The 19,226-nt window shown below is 34.7% G+C and overlaps 1 protein-coding gene across 1 annotated transcript in view; it reads left to right on the top strand.

The window, feature by feature from the left end:
• Positions 1–19,226, top strand: part of LOC128190060 (uncharacterized) — a 40,801-nt gene that overhangs the window by 4,946 nt on the left and 16,629 nt on the right. The window contains exons 4-23 of the mRNA XM_052861960.1: positions 2,037–2,240; positions 3,543–3,614; positions 4,324–4,465; positions 4,969–5,006; positions 5,455–6,543; positions 6,825–6,951; positions 7,040–7,171; positions 7,350–7,450; positions 7,879–8,066; positions 8,294–8,369; positions 8,479–9,160; positions 9,255–9,362; positions 9,587–9,827; positions 10,152–10,333; positions 10,653–10,801; positions 11,177–11,370; positions 11,622–11,702; positions 13,742–13,809; positions 18,426–18,489; positions 18,775–19,077. Of these exons, the coding sequence (XP_052717920.1) occupies positions 2,037–2,240; positions 3,543–3,614; positions 4,324–4,465; positions 4,969–5,006; positions 5,455–6,543; positions 6,825–6,951; positions 7,040–7,171; positions 7,350–7,450; positions 7,879–8,066; positions 8,294–8,369; positions 8,479–9,160; positions 9,255–9,362; positions 9,587–9,827; positions 10,152–10,333; positions 10,653–10,801; positions 11,177–11,370; positions 11,622–11,702; positions 13,742–13,809; positions 18,426–18,489; positions 18,775–19,077 (4,241 nt within the window). The remainder of the gene's footprint in view (positions 1–2,036; positions 2,241–3,542; positions 3,615–4,323; positions 4,466–4,968; positions 5,007–5,454; positions 6,544–6,824; positions 6,952–7,039; positions 7,172–7,349; positions 7,451–7,878; positions 8,067–8,293; positions 8,370–8,478; positions 9,161–9,254; positions 9,363–9,586; positions 9,828–10,151; positions 10,334–10,652; positions 10,802–11,176; positions 11,371–11,621; positions 11,703–13,741; positions 13,810–18,425; positions 18,490–18,774; positions 19,078–19,226) is intronic.

Here is a 19,226-nt window from a genome sequence, read left to right as displayed (position 1 = left end):
CTCTCTATATGCTTCGTGACATGAATGGACAGATTTATTAAATGTCTACTCAACATCCAAGAGCTCTCGGGCAATTCAGAAGATTATCTCCAGACATGATTGTTTAGTCTTCAGGAAGTTTCCCACAATGTTTTGATTCTGTTTGTTTTGGGTTTTTGTACACATATTGTATACACCAGTAATTCTATATTCTTTGCTTCCAACAGTTTATAAGATTGAAGATGGTGACTAAGTCTAGAAAAATAGAAAAAAAATATATTAGAATTCAATATAAATGCTAAAGATATGTAAATTTCTCAATTTACAATTTTAAGATCTAAACTTTGTGAAAATGATAAAACTGGTGTGTTGCATTTCAATTTGCATATAAAAATTTCAGAATTCTATTCAAATTATTTTTGAAAGCTGTGACAGTTTTTGTTAGAATGAAGGAAAAAGATTTGAAAAGCTTAAAAGTTTATGAGAAAAAATGTGCGAATATATCTGATTTTAAAAAGATAATGTATGTGTCTTCATTTCCACTTGTATTACTGTAAATTCCTAATCAAACATGAGGAATTAATATTTAAGTAAAATTGCGAGAAGCTCATAACGCAAAATTTATTTTCTGGTGATTTGGTGAAAAACGGTTGAATTGCAGAATTAAGTACTTTCGTAAAATAAGGAATCTACAGTATTGCTACTGATTAAGTTTCATTAAGATTTAATTTCATAGAGAATCAATTTTATTATTACTGGAGTAAAGTCTTCATAATTTTATCAAATATTCTCTTGTGGGTAATGAAAATATACATATTTTTTTTCTTTATTTTTTTTTAAATATGGATTCTAAAATAATTTTTCAGATTTTGGTGATAAGAAAAGTTTCTTTTACTGGGTAGCCTTCTCTTTACCGTCTAATCTTTTATTATTTGATGTTTGAAAACTTTTTTTTTATTTTTAAAAATACATTATTTTTTTAGGATGGCTTAATTGAAAATTGTTCAATGCAAACAGAGCAAGTCTTCCAAGTTTCCAAGTCTAATGTATAAATATATTTAGATGGTTTGGAGAGTGGCGCTATCCAAATGCACCATATGCATATACTCTTGTTATGTAAAAAATAGTTTCCAGCAAGAATAGGGATTTGAATAAGAGATAGGCCTCCATATGTAGACCAAATTGATTTATAATAAGGATCTAAATGGCAAGTGTATCATTATTCACACACTTTACTCTTCTATTTAGTCATGAGGAAATCAATTTTGCCTTTTGCGTTTTATCCCCAGCATCTCACCACAGACTTACTACAGTAATTTGGTCTTGCTCCTCCTCTGTCTTAGCGGGGGATTGCGAAATATTGCTGCGAGACAGTAAGATTGAATGTCCGAAACCAATATTTTTTTGGACAATTCCGGTAGACTTTCTGCACATTTTTGATAGAAAATAGATACATTGCATATAGTAATCACTCCAAGAAACAACATTTTTACAGAAAAAGCAATTTGTTCAGTGATGAGGATGAGTTTGTTCTAATCAGCCGCGGTGTTGTTATCTCTGGGAGGTGTCTGCTAATCTCGGTGTATTTAATTGAATTCAGCTGATGCATGATGGTATACTTTTAAAAAAATAATCTAGTCTCGGTTAAAGATATTTAATCATTATGCTATCTTCCTGAAGGAAATTTATTGTACAGATTTCATTTATCCTTGAGAAATGAAGAATCCCCAAGTACAAGTATACATGTCATATCATCTGCAGATGCCTTATTGAATGCTAGAACTTAATTCCACAATTCTACTCTAACATATTAAATCTTAAGAATTTAAAACCACAAGTACTAAACCTTTGTTATAATTTTATATAGTTCACAACTATCAAAAAATAAAAATGATAGTGAGATTTTAAAATCAAGAGGGGTCTTTAATCCGGATATTGACTCATCTGGTTTTATAAGAGTCTACTGTATTTTACAGGAATTACTTCTATTTTTTTTTGGCCAATGAATTTACTTCTAATCAGAACAGTGTCAGTTGTTGTTTTATTTCTCTATCCAGGAAATAGCCTCCATATTAATCGCCTTCTCCAGACACAAAGAATGGCTGAAGATGGAGATGAAGATTCGACCGCCCAGCGGGTCAATGCTCCTATACAGCAGGAACCGAGTCCGCTACCGCAAGGACGGCTACTGCTGGAAGAAGAGAAAGGACGGCAAAAACATTAGAGAGGACCACATGAAGCTCAAAGTCCAGGGACTGGAGGTCAGTGTTGTCAGGTTGCTATGGAGATGCAAAGGAGTCTTCTTGCGTGTTGGTCTTTCATGTTAGAAAGCAGCCCTGACAAAAGGACTCATATTTCATATGTTTCTGAGCTGTAATAATTTGAAAAGCCCTAGAGCTAGATATTTAATATGCTTTATTGTAAGACATCCAAAGATTTTTCTTATTTGAGTATCTATTATAAGTCCAGGCACTAGATGTTATAAGTTGTTATTAGTTGTTGAGGGCCTGACACTAGATTTCTGAATTGTGTTGCTCAATAATATTAACTAAATTATCATGTTGCATTGTTGTCATATGCTATTGAATGGTATTGCTTTCAGCTAAAGACTCAGTTTTTTGAGCCATGTTGTTATAAGCTCAGGTACAGGTCCTATTTCTGAATTTGTTTAAGTCCCGATAACTAGATTTTTGTGTTGCACTGTTAGCATTATAGACCCCACTGATGTTACATCTGCATTTTATGGGTGTTAGAAGCACACTGATCTGTTTTCTGATTGTATTGTTAATAAAATTTTCAAGGACGAGACTTAATAAGAAATTTAAATGTTGTAATTTTATGGCTTGAGAACTAGGGATTTCTACTGAATAAATTTGTAGTTAGGTTTTAGGAAGGAATTTTTTCCCCCATTGATACAGGTACCATAGGCTTATTTACTGAAATGCGCAATTTTAAAAAAAAAAATTGATAAGAACGATGTATGATTGGAGGTCTTTCTTGTGTTATATCACCAACAATTATGTAATTCCTGAAGGTCAGAAAGAGGCAAATGTTTTAGGTGTGGCAGGGATTCCAATTCTGTATATTATTATTTTAATTCTTAAAGCAATAGAGGCTTTGATTTAAAAAAAAAAAAAACTGATAAAAAGCATTAGCTTGTAAAAATTTTTGAATTTATATAATATATGACTCCTGGGATTGGAAGAGGATACTAAGATTACCTAGATACTTGATTAATATAAAATAATACATGTATAAGATACTTGATTAATATAAAATCAAGCTTGAGCATTTTAATGAGGATGTCTAAGACTTTTTTTATGTGTATGAGGAAACGTGACCAGGGTGTTTATAAGATAAATGATTATAATGTTTTCATGGAATTCATTTGCATTGTATTTAATATGATATAACAAATGCTTTGCTTTAAAGAATGAGTAGAGTGGCCCTTTGACCTCTTGGTTTTAGTACCTGTAGTTTAGACACATACATCAGTACAGAGATTAACTGCTAGATTAACCCTGCTCCTGAGTCATGCTTCAGACAGTGCTCTTTCCTTTCAGTGTATCTACGGCTCTTATGTCCACTCTGATATACTTCCAACATTCCACCGGCGCTGCTACTGGCTACTTCAGGTGAGTGCAAGATTTACCTCCCCTTAATTGCAACACAGTGAGTGCAATGTGCATATACAAAAACACCAACAATGTCTCGTCATTGCTCTGCGCTGAGAACATACTGCACTGTGTATACACAGTGTGCAGTTAGGCTGTCATCAGATGCTTGGTTTATCTGGACAGCCAGGTGGAATCTCATTTGTGTTTTTTAAGGCCATGAGTTGAAGCCTCTCCCACTAAATCTCCAGAAATGAGCCATGTTTTATCTCTCAAGCAAGTTCTTTCTATATAAAACTTCAATTTGTTACTTACAATTTAACAAATTATGTTTGTATTTATCATGCACTTCTGCTGGCATTTTTTTTATATTTATGTCTTAAACAGTCCTTTCAAACAAAAAGTTTATGGGAATGCTTTTGTACATTGTTTGATTAAAGAGTAATCAATTTCTTCAGTTTTTGAATAGTGAATTACACATGGTTTGTTTTATCCAAATGAGATATAATCCTTGTTAAGGTCTTTTATGTAAGGTCAAAGTCATTGAAAATATGTTATTCTAGTGTCTATATTTCAAACTTAAAGCAAAAGACAGATATATTTCAAACGTTTCATCATTTGTTAATAATTGTTTCTTGAAGTGATGTGAAATGCATTGGGGTGGTGTGTGCTCTTTTTCTGTACAAAGAACATAAATATGTGTACTTGATTGTTAAATTGTTTTGTACAGAACCCAGACATTGTATTGGTTCATTACTTGAACATCCCGTACCAAGACAACACAAAGGTCAAGATCCCTGTAGTCCCTCCCTACACTCTAGAGAAGAAAGAATGGACCAAGGAGGAGCTCGTCGACCAACTGAGGCCAATGTGTGAGTGTCACTCAAGGCCATGTGTGGTGTAATTAACTACTGCTAAAAAGCTTTTTTCTATTACTTAATCTTTATGTAATAACTTCAAAGACAAAAAATAAGCATCTTTAAATTTTGGCACATGTATAGTACTCTTACTCATACTCAACAAATTTGATAGCAGGTGGAATGAGAGAGAGATTGGAGAGAGAGAGAGAGAGAGAGAGAGAGAGAGAGAGAGAGAGAGAGATGTGAATTAGAGTATTTTTATAACAGGTGAATAATAATGAATGAGAAACATAACTGGTATGATTGATGAATTCAATGTTTAAGAGAAAATTGATAATTTTACAAAATACATGTACCGGTATTGATCAAAGAACCACTAAACTCAGAATGTATTGTAAAACTGTAAATAACGTAGACTCAGAAAATATGTATGTGAAATGAATGTTTATTCATATGTTTACTATAACCATACCATTCACATATACATGTAAATTAGATATGGCTTTTCTTTCCAGTTTCAACTGGTCAGCCAGGAGAGGAGTCTGAACAGATGGTGAGATTTACAGCCCAAGAATAATTAGAACATTTTACAGAAAATGTCTCTATATTGACAAAGATATGATAAATGGACATTATCTCAAGGTTTTTTTACATAAAAGTAATGAAACGACACACTCAATTTAATCAGACAATCATCGTAATGTACACAAAGATTCCACCAATTAATGAGGATAGCTCAATATTTGTATAAGTTTAATCTGACTCTTATACAATCAGCAATTATTCCATTTCTTTGTTTAAGATTTTTAAAACAAACGGAAATATTGATGTAATTGCAAAATTGTCAACAATTATTCTCAATACAATGGTCCTTCAGCTTCCATTATGATTGAATCTATTTTAGTTCTTCCCAATTATGAATATTTCCCCTGTGATGGAAACTCTTACATCATGCAGATGAGCAGTTCTTAATTGGAATCAATACTTTTTATTTTTTGTAGATTGATGAGACTGTGGAGGCTCTGGTCAAACATTTGATTGAATATCACGAAAATGCCAACAAGTTCGTCAAGGACAAACCGACCACGGCATCCGGTAACAAGATATCACGTGACACGCCCCCTCATGTCAAAAACAGTCTCCACCTATCGCACTACCACAAGAAACACGCGGGAAATGGCAGCGAGGGGAGCTCTCATGTCATCCATCACAAACCTGACATAGCTCATGTTCCATATCTGTTGAATGTGGGTGGGAAGTTGAACGTACCAGGAAGCAGTTATCTGCTCGTGAACGGACATGGGGGCTCAGAGAATGGACATTCCTCCCAAGGTCTGGTGGTGCCAGAGGGTGGGGTTCTACAGCTCACAGGGGCAGATAGTGGTGCCCTGGTACCCTGCCCCTCTGCCTCTGGGGCTGCATCTCAGACCGAGGGCAGCCACTTAGACTATCAAAGTGTTCAGAACTTACACAATGCATGTTCCATGTCAGACATATGTGATTCTAATAGTAAACTAGTCAGCTCAGTTGAGCAATCCTTGTTAAACTCATGTAAACAAGACTTTACACCAATGCAATTTTCTACAGACACTTGTTCCTCGTTAATAGGTAGCACAAACATTATTAAACCTGATGTCAACCTTGTGCCGTACCTTAAATCAGTAACTGTTGAAGACGTTCAACATGTGATTAGGTCCCACACTGAAGAAAACAAGGTCAAGTCTAAAGGATTTCCAAGTGAACTAGAACAGGACCCAATGAGTGCCAGTTTTGGGTCCTCAGACTTTGACAATCTTGACCTCGAACTTCATGACATTGAGAAGTTGTGTAACTTTCTGGAGACTCCAGACGATAGGTCATCTCAGGACATGGCTGGATCCATTCCTGTGACTGAGAGTGACAACAAAATCAGTTCTGCTCTAGATGACTTCACTGACTTCAAGTCCTCCGAGAAAGCCACGTCGAGCTGTCAGCAATGCAGGGAGAAATCAAGACAACTGTCGGTGGACCATAAAACAGGCTCTCGGAAGTCCAGTGGTCGCGGTCTGGTGGACATTGTGGATTACTCCCCAGAATCTAGCTACACAGAGGTAAAGATGGAACTGTTCTGAGATAACATCCTGGTGTATTGAGTTTTTGTTGTGCACTGACAATAAATGATCAGAAAATCTGTTATCATAAACTCAAAATGAAAGATTTGAGAATCTAATGATAGACTCAAAATTTTCAACTTCATTCTAAATTTTGAATCCCACTAAGACAGAAACTTCTTGCTTGGTAACATACCAGAGAAAATATCATTTAAAGGTATATTATGTGGGTAGGCAGATATAGTGTCTATTTTTTAACATCTACATCTGTTATGTTTCAGGGAGGCAGTAAATTACTTCTGATAGGTCCATGGACAAAAGTTTCCTCTACCTATACATGTGTAATAGATGGTGAACCTGTCCAGACCACATTATTACAGCCAGGTGTGCTCAGGTGTTACACTCCAGGTCAGTTACATGTAGTCATGCTTGAATTTTAGCAGAAAGCTTAAGATCTACATATTATATAGTTATTTTTGACGATGGTGTTTTACAGCTCATGACAAAGGTTGTGTGCCTGTGTATGTAAGCTGTGATGGGAAGAACCTTTCCAGACCTGTTCCATTCCTATACAAAGAAAATCCGGAAAATAAACCCAGTTCCAGGTTTTCTTGGTTTTCAGTGAATGGTAAGCAAATGCTAGCTCCCAATCAAGTGAACTACTCAGAACCATCTTCTGTGACTACCTCACTACTTTAAAAATGACTTGCCTCACAGCAAAACAATACAATTACAAAGTGATACAATACTTTCATTTGTCCATCTTTGAAATAATATCTATATAAGCAAATTTGTCACACCCTCAGGAAAAGAGCTGAAATCTCTGCTGGTGGAGCGTCTTGTACAACTAGAGAACCGTCTGACCCAGTCACTGTACAGAGACGGGCCTGTTCCTTCCCTTCAACAGGTAAGAACCCAGATCTACCTATCCATTCTTTATAACAGCAATCTTGTTACTGTTGAATCATTGAAATTTGTTGGAGGCCAACTTTTGTGAGTGCTCATTTTTTAAAGAGTTGGGGGGGGGGGGGCATTATTTCCAGATTTGCCACAATGTATAATTAACAGACTATACATTGTATTTAATGATTTATTGGGGATGTCATTTTGTGATTAGGAGTCACCAAGAAATCCACAAAAATTGAGCCCTACAAATGTTTATGATTCAACAGTGTACACGTACTAACCCTACTGATTATACATGTAATCACATTTCTTCTTTATGGAGAAGGCTTACATAGGCATTGCCTGCTGCCTAATCCATTTATGTAAATGTATATTTGCATAATAAAATATGTTCAAATCAAATCAATCACATTTCTCAATCATAAACAGGCCAGTCAGGACTTGGTGGAGAGTGACGACATGGAAGGGAAGCTACTCTGGTACATCAAGATGTTTTCTGCAGGCACCTGGAGGGACACAGAGAGCTTTCCTCATTGTAGTAAATATGGCATGACTTTACTGCACTTAACAGCAGCATTAGGTTATGCCAGGGTGATTCAGGCCTTGTTACAATGGAGGTAGGAAACGATTTCAGTGCAACAGAATTTCGCTGTTCCGCTTATTAAATGTTTTGCTGATGGATTAAAAGTTGTTGAGTACTGTTTTTTATGTATGTGTGATTTGATTGTTGATTAGTAAATTTTTTCATAGTCTGATATTAGTTGAATGTGTAATGTACTGGATACATGCACATACATGCAATATTCATCAATACCTTCTATATAATCCTTTTCATCCATTACAGAATGGATAATCCATGCTGGTTCTTGGATTATGAAGTGGATGCTAATTGCCTGGATGAAAACTCTTGTACTGCATTAGTAAGTATCTTTCACATTCATTTGTTGGGATTTCCTCTGTTGAAAAATCCAGCTATTGAATCTATAGAGCTCTGAGAAGTAACATCTTTGTTTTGTTATGTGTTGATAGATGTGGGCTTGTGCTAAAGGCCACCAGCAGGCAGCTATTGTTCTGTATCAATGGAACTCAGAAACCCTGAAGATGACAACCAAAGACGGCTTCACTGCTCTGAATTTTGCTCAAATCTATGGCCATCATCAGCTGTACAGTGAACTGAACAAGTACCAAACCTCTCTCACTGATGTCTCTCAATCCGCTGGATCAGTGGACACAGCATTCCCTCTCCCCCCACAGCCCCAGCCTAACCGTGATCTCTTTAAGCAGCCCCACCCTCGGGGTATCAACTCCCTTCACATACAGATACCAAATCCTCCACAGCAACAGCCTGGATATCTGATCCGCAGACAGAGCGAACAAGATCTCAGAGGAAAGTCCACTCGTAAAAAACTCAGCAAGCGAGCATCTGTGGATCTACCGCCTAACTCAGATGATGGAAGATCAGCTAGAGCGGGTTCATATGAATATCCAATTCGAGAGACCAATTCTGAGCCTTACTTACCAATGGCCACTGACCATCCAATGACAAGGGGAGAGAACCCAATGCTGTCAGATAACAGGAGAGACATTATGTCCCCTGATTTGATGATGAATTCAGAAGTTGACCAACTGAAACAGGTCAATCTGAAAAATATGGATCCCAGCTCTTTGTCTATCATACAGACACAGTCAGGCTACACTAGAATGGATACAGGTATGAAAAAAGGGCTAAGTTCAGTACTCAAATATCAAATGTGTAAGATCCATAATTTTTCTATCAGTGGTTATATTTAATGTACTTTGTTTAGATGAGGTAGAGTCCAGTGCTAGCGGGAGTCCAATCATTGATGTAGAGAGAGTGTCGTCTGATGAAGAGTCCTACTACCAACAAACTCGCTCCAAATCCCAGTCTATTAGTGAGTCCTCATACACATAGCCTTACATTTATTTTTTAACAGTCTCAGATTCAGTAAATGCATATTGTTACAATAGTTAAAGTCTTTATGTAACTTGGATTTTCTTCACACAAACATTTCACCCAAATGTAATATTTCATTGTGAAATAATTGTTTAGAAAAGTTCTTAATGTAATATTGATATTATGACTGCTTCAGCTTTCATATGGCATCCTGATTTGTAGGTTCGGACAGTTGCGAGGACATTAAACACCAGATGGTGGCACTAGCCAAGCAGATCATAGCTGCCATGCCCGAGCGAATCAAGCTCTCGCCGAGTCGCTGCGATGAAGTGGAACCAGAAAGGGAGCGCAGTGGGTCGTACAGTTCTATACAGTCTCAATCCTCCCCACACGCCTCCTCTTATGAGGAGGACTCCGGAATCTCGACACCAATGGGGGACACCTTTACCTTCGATGACTACAGGTAATATTTTGCAATTGTTTTTCACCAATTAATTCACTCATTTGTAAAAGTTGCCCCTCTATGTTACTTGTTCATTGAACTGCGGTTTAATCAATATTTCTTGAAAACTAGTTTTTGTGGATTTTATTGTTGAGTTTATATAGAAAATCAAATTTTCGTCAAAACAAGATATCTGACAAGACCATTGTTTTTGAGTTTAAATATCTTCCAACTTCTCAATTTTACTAAAACTATGAAAATTCATGCCAAGAATATAAATAAAACCACCTAAAAATTTCAATTTTCATGTTCTTTTCGTTGTTTAATTTTCCATTTGATTGACAGGTACACTGACCTAGGGACCCCCGCCTCTTCCCTAAGTCCTGACTCCACCTGTATGCCCAGCCCCTACAGTCCCTACAGCTTCACCCTGGACTCCCCACCCCCCACCACGGAGGACTTCACTGAGTACTTCAACGCTCCCACCACCTTCATGGAGAAAGACTTCTCCCAGCTTACGCTCTCAGGTATGGCTTCAATGTCCATCAAACTTTTATCAAAAAGTACATGTACTACAAAGTGTTATATGTGCTACATGGGGTATTATCAAGGTAGCTTGTCTTTTGTAGTGAAAATTACGAACATTGATAATGACTCCTACATATATTAATAACTGAGCCCATGAATAGAGGACAGCTTGTTACAATAAGTGTTTTCTAAAGATTTTTTCATGTACAGGAAGTGTATTTGTTATCCTTATAATACATTTAAATATTTTTGTCACCCTAGATGTCAAAGTATTTCTTTGCTAAAAATTGAAAATATTTGAATGCCATTGTTATTTAGACAAGGAGCAGAGGAAGCTGTATGAGGCAGCCAAGGTGATACAGAAGACATACCGACAGTACCGGGACAAGCAGCAGCTACAGCAGCAGCAGCAGAAGGAGATAGAGGCTGCGGTACTCATACAAAAGTACTACCGCCGATACAAACAGGTACATGTACACCTCTCCTCTCTCTCTCTCTGTCCCTCTCTCTTTCTCATTTGAACAGTAATGAGTTACAACAAAAATGCACTTGATTTTTTTTAAAGGGACACTCACCTGCTGGCCTGAGTTGGTCAAAAATCTCTTCCTTGATCTTTTCTTTCTTTTCCAGGGTTATCTCTAGGGTTTTCTCTCTCTCTCTTTCTATCTCTGAAATGTTAACTTTGGTTAAATGATTGCAATCAACACTATAAATAAACTTTCTTTTACCATAAGGTGACACTTCCATGAATATTTCACAATAATTTTAGTTTCAGACTATGATCTCCAACTTATTAGGTAGTGATTTACTCTGTTGCTGTAACGTCTCTTTGTTTTGTCCAGTATGCCTATTACAAGAAGATGACCCAAGCTGCAGTGCTAATACAGAGCCAGTTCAGGAGTTACTATGCTCAGAAGAGGTTCAAGAAATCACGAGATGCAGCAGTGGTGATCCAGAATCAATACAGGACTTATAAAGAGCATGAACGACTGAAGAAAGGAGGCAACAAGTCTGTGATAATCCAACAACGATACAGGTCACTACTTCATATAATACTCAAACTGAAATAGGAATCCATCTGTTCACTTGTAACAGCTACACATAGAAAATAGATCCAAAGTTCACTCCTTACTTATATTATTCAATTAAAATGATGCACAGTTAAGAAAATCTTTGTGTGTTTTTTGTTGTGAGCAGCCTTGGTATATGAACACATATTCACAATAGATGTACATATACTGGTAGAAGGTTTCTGAATTTATTTGTAGTGGTGTTTTTTTGTTGCAGGAGCCATTATCGGCGGAAGAATGTGAAAGGACAGAGTTCAGAGGAACATGTGATTCCTGTAGTCCCCGACTCAGCAGAGAGGTAATACTGAAAGCCCGTCCATTTAAGAGTCTTTGTGATGGACAGATACATTAATCGTTTTATCTTTTTGGATGGTGATATAAGTGTAACTGAGAAAAAAGACTTGTTTTATTCAAATGTTGAACAGGCCTTGAATTATAACAACAGAGAAATTTTATTATGATTGAAAAATACAGCAATCTTTTTATGTTTTTTTTTTGGCAATATATGCTAAGCCTTAATGAAATGTGTAAGGAAGTTAATTTATGGTATGTTCAATTTTAAAGACTTATTTTTTTAAAGGTTAAAACTTTCACTTCTAAAAATGCAATAATGAACAAAACATATTACTAGAGGGATATGATTTATACAGGACATCAAAACATGTATTACTGCACTGACTGATATACACTGTAGTTAATAAAACAATGTACTTTATTCATCCACCTCAATCCATGTTCACAATGGTATTTACAGTTGTTTAAAATTTTTAAAGACATTATTTAACAAAATGATTGTTGAAAACAGAGAAAATGAATACCGGTAAATACATATGGAAATCAATTTGATACTTTCACATATTAAGGGAAAACATTATCATTCATTTTTTTTTGGTAACCTGCACACACAGGATTTTGAGTTTTGAAAACCACAGGATTTTGAGTTTTGAAAACCAAATGAACTAATATATAGAATTAAATTGCCATACTCACTTACTAAATATTCAAATACAGGACATGTACTACAAAATCCTTTTTTGAATATCCTGTACATGTACATGTGCAAGAAAAACAACAGTTTTATAAAACTTTGAAAACTTTGACATTTAATGCATATTAGTGAGCTGTGGAAGTTTGTGCATGTTCGCAGGGTAGGTAACCAACGGTAACGAATCACTGTTGTCACCATATTGTAAGTTTTTGCGTGCTTTTTTTTTTTTTTAAATATCAAATCAACTGGACCCTCTCTGTACTATCTTTTAAAAATCTATTTTTTTTTTAAAGTAGCAAACTTTTTTACAATGAAGACATGTTATCTGAAAACATGCTCTAGACATTGTGTCATGTATTTGATGCTCTCTATGTTGATGTCTTTCAAGTTTATCTTTTCAAAAAAGATTTTATACCTCTAAAATCTGGCTTGTGAATTATGACTTTTTTGTGACTCTCCATTATTTTCCTCAATTGTGATGCCATGCTGTTGTGCAGATATTAATTGTTACCAAAGGGGAAAAAAGATCAAGTAATGAATTTGATGAATTTTAACTACACCTGTCAGGGTACAAGAACATTATACACTTTTCCCAAAATTTCTTATCATGATACTGAGCATAATTGTTTCCAATGTACAACAAAACTTACATATATGCTGATGCTTGAGGGTGCTGATTACAAGGAAAGGAGAATGAATCATGTTTGTGATCACCCCTGAGTGGTCCCCACCCAGCTAGAGTTTGTGTGGGTGTCGTCCCTTTCCTGGTTCGGGATCTAACTTGCATGCATTTACACCTATCTCCTTGTACTCTTATGCATGTGGCATGATGGTTGTACTGTGTAGCTAATGTCTTGCATTATTTTGTTTCAGGGTTGTTATGCATTGAATGAGGTATATTTTGTTTATGTTTGTGTAAAGCTTACTTTACCTTACCCTCTTTAGAGTGCGCTCTTTGTCTGTTAACCTTTTCTACTATGTATCTCTTTTAAAGCTCTTGTCTGACTGTGTAGTGCTAATGAATTAAAAATTGCAACTGTACTAGAGTATAGAATGTGCAACGATTATTTTTCTTTCCAACTGTCTGTTTTAACCTTACCTCAAGGCTTTATCTCGAAAATAATACTAGATATTCTCTAAAACTAATACTGAACATGTTTTAATTCACATAATCCACTCAGATAGTTTAAGGGTTTCTAATACATCTTGCTTGTTATAAAAAATCAAAATACTCTATGCTTTGCTGTACATGTATTTGGTATTCATTATTACATTCATGTATTATGTTTTATTGCCGTATTTTGATTCTTCCATTTTTATTCATTTTAACTTTTTGTGTGATTATGCAGCTCTCCTCCAGACCAAAGCAACACAACGTCAGACATCACAAAACGGCCAGACGATGAGGGGACCCCTGGTGGCGAGAATGGGCAACAAGAGGAAGGCAATCAAACTAGGAGCAGATAACTCATGACCAAGGAATCTCCTAGCAGCACTTTACCTAGATTTGTTAGAATTTCACCTCTCTCCTATCATTTCATGATCAAATTTTTAGAACTTCAACATGAAGAAATTTATATGATATAGAATATGCTGTTGTTATTTTATGAAGTTTAGACAATGACAATTTGTTGAACGGTGTAGAGATGTGAACGATTACCATGAAGACACTGGAGTTAGTCAGTGAACTTAAGACTATCAGGAAGTGATGTCAAAAATGAACAATATCAAATCATTTGTGTTTTAAACAATATACATGTTGGTATGTTTTTGTGAATATTGAGCTTTATAAGCTTTAAACAATGATTGAACAATTTGTATTTATTTACAGAAAAGATCTAAAGGTGTGCTTATATTTCCTTCATATCTTAATTTAATTTTTTTCTAGAGTAAACTAGAAAGTGTACAGTATAACGTCCTTAGAAGACAATGTGAATCGGTCCATTTACTTTACCTGAAATATTGTATTATATCATTTTGAAAATGAATTGTCAAAATTTTAAGCCTGATTTTTCCATCCATATCAGTATTTAATTTTTGCCTCTTGAAGTATTGAATTGACCTAGCCTTTAAATCACACTGCTGTTCTTTTCCCTAAGAGAGCCCTTCACGATAAGTGGGGTACTGCTCTCTTGCAGGGCAAATTGAGTTTTAGTAGGTAGATAATCAAATGACGTCATGCAATGAAGTTACGTCGTATGTCACCAAACTATGTCATTTTGCCCTGCAAAATAGCAGTACAGCAGATGTTGTGAAGGGGTCTATAACTTAATAGAATAACTTAATAGATATTAGAATACACATGTACATGTGGACTTTAATTTCCATGAAAGATTAATTTTAAGGTACCGTCATGTGAGATTAATTTAGGGGCATCTTTTTCTGAATTTAAATTCGCATGACAAACTCTGCATTTAAAATTCCTTTGATGGCGAATTCAGGAGTTCCAAAATGAACAATTTTTACGAATTTTTCCATCTTACAAAAGAAACAAAGTTTGTGTATTGCATCATATTTATAAATAGATACATATTTTACAGGGTGTTATGTATACATACTTTAATGATGATTTTTTAAATTATTATTGATCACATTTTTTTATATTTAGCATTAAGTTCTTGCTTTTATTTGTGATATACATGTACATGTGTATGTTTTTATGACTTTATTATGTTGTTTAATTTTTGGCATCAATCAGTTTATTATTTTGTTGTTTAGATATTTATTTGATACACTTTAATATTTAGTTTACTGTATCTTTTTTTTTTTTCACTTTGCCCGTTCTTTTACACACTTCATTTTCAATTGAGCAGCTTTTTCATTTTCTTAAGAGACCCTTAGAATCACCCAGTTTGTATCATGATGAGAGAAAAAAATTTCTAAATGAGTTGTATGCAAATGTTTGATGCTGCAGTCAGGTTAATACCAGGAAGTCCAAGGAAGCAAAGTTTCTCCTATAGATGTTGTTTTAGAGAATTTCAAATTTCAATTCAAATTTTGATTTTATGGTCATTGAATTACATGTAACTAAGCTTAAAGTAATGGAATATGAATTCATTATCATCTCATAAAAATTGAATTTTTGCACCACACATATGTAGAAAAAATGCTACCAAAAAATCAACAAATATTTTCATTAGGCTGCTTTCAACGGTACAGTTTTTAATTCAACATTGTGAATTCTGGAGAACTTTTTTTAACAAATAGAGAAAACAAATTGTCAGATCCAAAGATACTTTTATTTGTATAAGCTTTATATAGTGTGTGACCATAAGAGTATTTAACCTTGACCTTTTTATACTCCTGCACCATGACCATTCCAGACAGAAATCCTAATCCACGCCCTGTCTCTTTTATTTTTGTCTCTGTATCTTTTGTATCTAGATTTTGCATGAAATTCTTATTTATTTCAAATATGTTTGAATCATTTTTCTGTTAGAATTATGTTTACTTATTATGTTGCTTAAAAGGTGGCAGAAAATGCTTTTTGTTATTATGATAATTAAATGTCTTTCAGACAGTACAATTATTACATCCCTTCTGCATCCAGCTGCAAAATTCTGTTTCGATACATGTCTTGCCAATTTAAATATTTTTCCCCGGCTATTTTGTGGATTTTTTTTAATTACTCATTATCTTGTTGCCACATGAATTATTCTCTTGCACAGAGGGTATATTGTTCAAAATTATGATTTTTAAGAGAAAATGTTGCAGTTTAAACCCCAGAAATATTATGTGGGAACACCCAATTCTTATAATTTGCAATTGTTTTCATATCAATTTTCTTTCTACATGAAGGGATGTAACTTTTGTCAACATTTAAGACAATTAATTAACCTCCCTTGCTGTGATAAATAGAGAGAATTACTGAAATAGAATATGCATGTTTTGCATTTAATATTTATTTGAAGTGTTGATTTATCTGCGATGAAATTACAAAGAGCTGTAATATATGTAAAAAATTGTTATTGTGTTAAATGTTAAAGCCTTGAAACAAAAGGTATGTGTTATGTTTGTTGCTTCAATGAAATTGTGATCTGTTATTGTGGTTATTTTTAGAAGAGTAATGTGCTTTTGTTAATTATATGTAAACAGTTTGATTTAGCATTGATGAAATTTGTCCAGGCTTTATGACTGGTAATCTAGCAAGTGTAAAACCCACATTGTGAACTTAGATGCCTCATAATGATGATGTTGGGCATATTTATATAAAGCGGCATGATAGCAACAAGTTTTCTGATAACTGTACTATAACTTTTTTTTCCAAAGCCTTGCAAAATTACTTACCAAAATTTGCTGTATAATATACCGGTATATATTTTAGGCTGTTTTGGGGCTTTGAAATGTACTCAAGAGTTTATATTTGAAAATTTAGAGCTAATACATATTCATGTAGAATAAGCGAAAATTCTTGAAGATGTTGATTCCTTATTGACAAAGTTTATTCTCTCTCTCTCTCTCTCTCTCCTTGCACCATACATAATACCATAATCCTATTGAGAGGGAGGACAATCTCATATACATGTATTTAGTATGATATATGTATAATGTACTACCAGTATTTTAATCAATTAAGCAGTGGGATTAGAGGGGAACAATATATACATTCTATATAGGACACCATATTTTAGAATATCATTTTGCTGACTCATTTTGAAACACTATACACTGTACAAAATTTGAAGAACAATTAATGCTTGGGTTTGAAGGGAAACAACTTATGGAGAGAGGAATTTGAACTTGATGGTTAAGTTTTGATATTGAACAAAACAAACACATATAGTACTTCATAAAATCCACAATTTACATAGATTTGTTACATCAAGATTACTATTATTTTTTTAATGGTTAAAAAATTCTGATGCATTTACATGGGTCTTACTTCCTGAAATGTATTGTGTAGGCATTGTGGCTTCTATAGTTTGAGTCTGTAGAGTCTATGCTATAGAGTCTTTGTCCCTGGCCTTTTTATCCTCCCCCTTATACATGTAGCTGTGTTTTCTGTTGTGTGTTCTGTGGGCAGTAAACGCCCTCGGGAGGTCAACCAAAACAATAAAGAATTTATATAGTGGAGGTTTTATATGTTACTTAAATTATGATATCAGTTGTTATCAGTTTCTATTAATAAATTTATTGATCCCTGTTTGACTTTTCTGTTAATACCACAAAAATGTTGTGAGCCATGTTTGATTAGAAGCGTGATTTGGCTGAATGCTGAAATGTGTTAACTACTCTTGAATATAATGTATCGTTGAGGGACGGTTGTACAATTTAATTAGCAGTAAAACTGAACTGTGTGTGTGTGTGTGTGTGTGTGTGTGTGTATATATATATATATATATATATATATATATATATATATATATATATATATATATATATATATATATATATATCTATATATATATATATATATATACACACACACACACAGTTCACACACACATATATATATATATATATATATATATATATATATATATATATATATATATATATATATATATATATATATATATATATATATATATATATATATATATATATATATATATATATATATATATATATATATATAGCGTTACATGTATACTGCTGAATGTTGTAAGAAGGGACAGGCAGTCATATGGCATGAAAGATCGCAGTAATGGAATAATTCGTGTTAATTCACAAAATTTGCAGTAAACTCACCCAATTTTATGCATGATATAATAAAAATCGTTTTGGGGTAAACCTTGAGAAAAACTTCACAACCTTAGTTTATCTGATAAACATGATCAAAGTCTAGATATGTAAAGATTGTATATTTAATGCAAAACCGTATTGATATACGTGTACATGTAAATACTATCAGAACCAGTCGTTATGTTAATGTATCTAATATTTACGCACTTCTTTTGAAAATGAACCGATATTGTGACATAAATTACAACGGATGATATGGTCTTAATCTGCACCCCCCCCCTTTCCAAATATTTTGATAAAGAAGCGTGATATACAGATTGTGAGATATATTTTACCGGTTTTGGATAGGAAGGATAAGACTGGCAGATATAGCCGCTAGGAGTATTGATTTTCACACCTATCCGATGACACCGTAATGGTCTGCCTGGCAGGCTCCGTAATTACGATTAATGATAAAGAGCCAATTATCAGTCGATAACGGACCAGAAAAAAAATCCTAATTAGCGGTAATTAACGCAGTCAGTCCGCCTATACAAACACTGATGAACAGACAGACATCTGGTCATTGCATGCCTGTCTGTCGTCCTCATCTGTGAGTATCGAGAGTGACTCCAAGCCCGACGCGTCAGCTGATTAACGAGTATATAAAGTAGTCTATAAAATCAGGTACATAAATATCGTCCCTATCAATTCTCAGTCGACTTCTGAATAGTATAGCCATGTCTGCCATGTATAAGTTCGATATGTACGCTGATCTGTACGAGGCGGAGAGTCGACTACAGAATGCGCATCGTCAAGTGTATGCTCTGAACGCGAGGCTCGCGGACCTCGAAGCTCGCTACGGTAAGGCCCTTCAAAGTGGAAACAGAGTGTATAGGTACAGACTCAGGATGAAGATCATCACCATAGAGGGGCTGATGAACGCCTACTACGAGTACTCGCTGCTGAAGAAAGAGGAAATCAAGGACCTTCGCTTCAAGCTGTTTGGTGAAGAGGACGAGTTAGAAGACGAGGAGGAGGAAGACGAGGAGGAGGAGATGGAGGAGGAAACCGAAGTGGAAGAATGAGTTCCTTGTTAGAAAAGTGAGGTTCATGTATGAAGACTGAGATCCAACTCTTATGAAGAATGAGATCATCGTAGAAATAATG

The sequence above is a fragment of the Crassostrea angulata genome, chromosome 6 (genome assembly GCF_025612915.1).
Source record: "Crassostrea angulata isolate pt1a10 chromosome 6, ASM2561291v2, whole genome shotgun sequence".
Lineage (NCBI taxonomy): Eukaryota > Metazoa > Mollusca > Bivalvia > Ostreida > Ostreidae > Magallana > Magallana angulata.
This window is presented reverse-complemented; position numbering and strand designations above follow the sequence as displayed.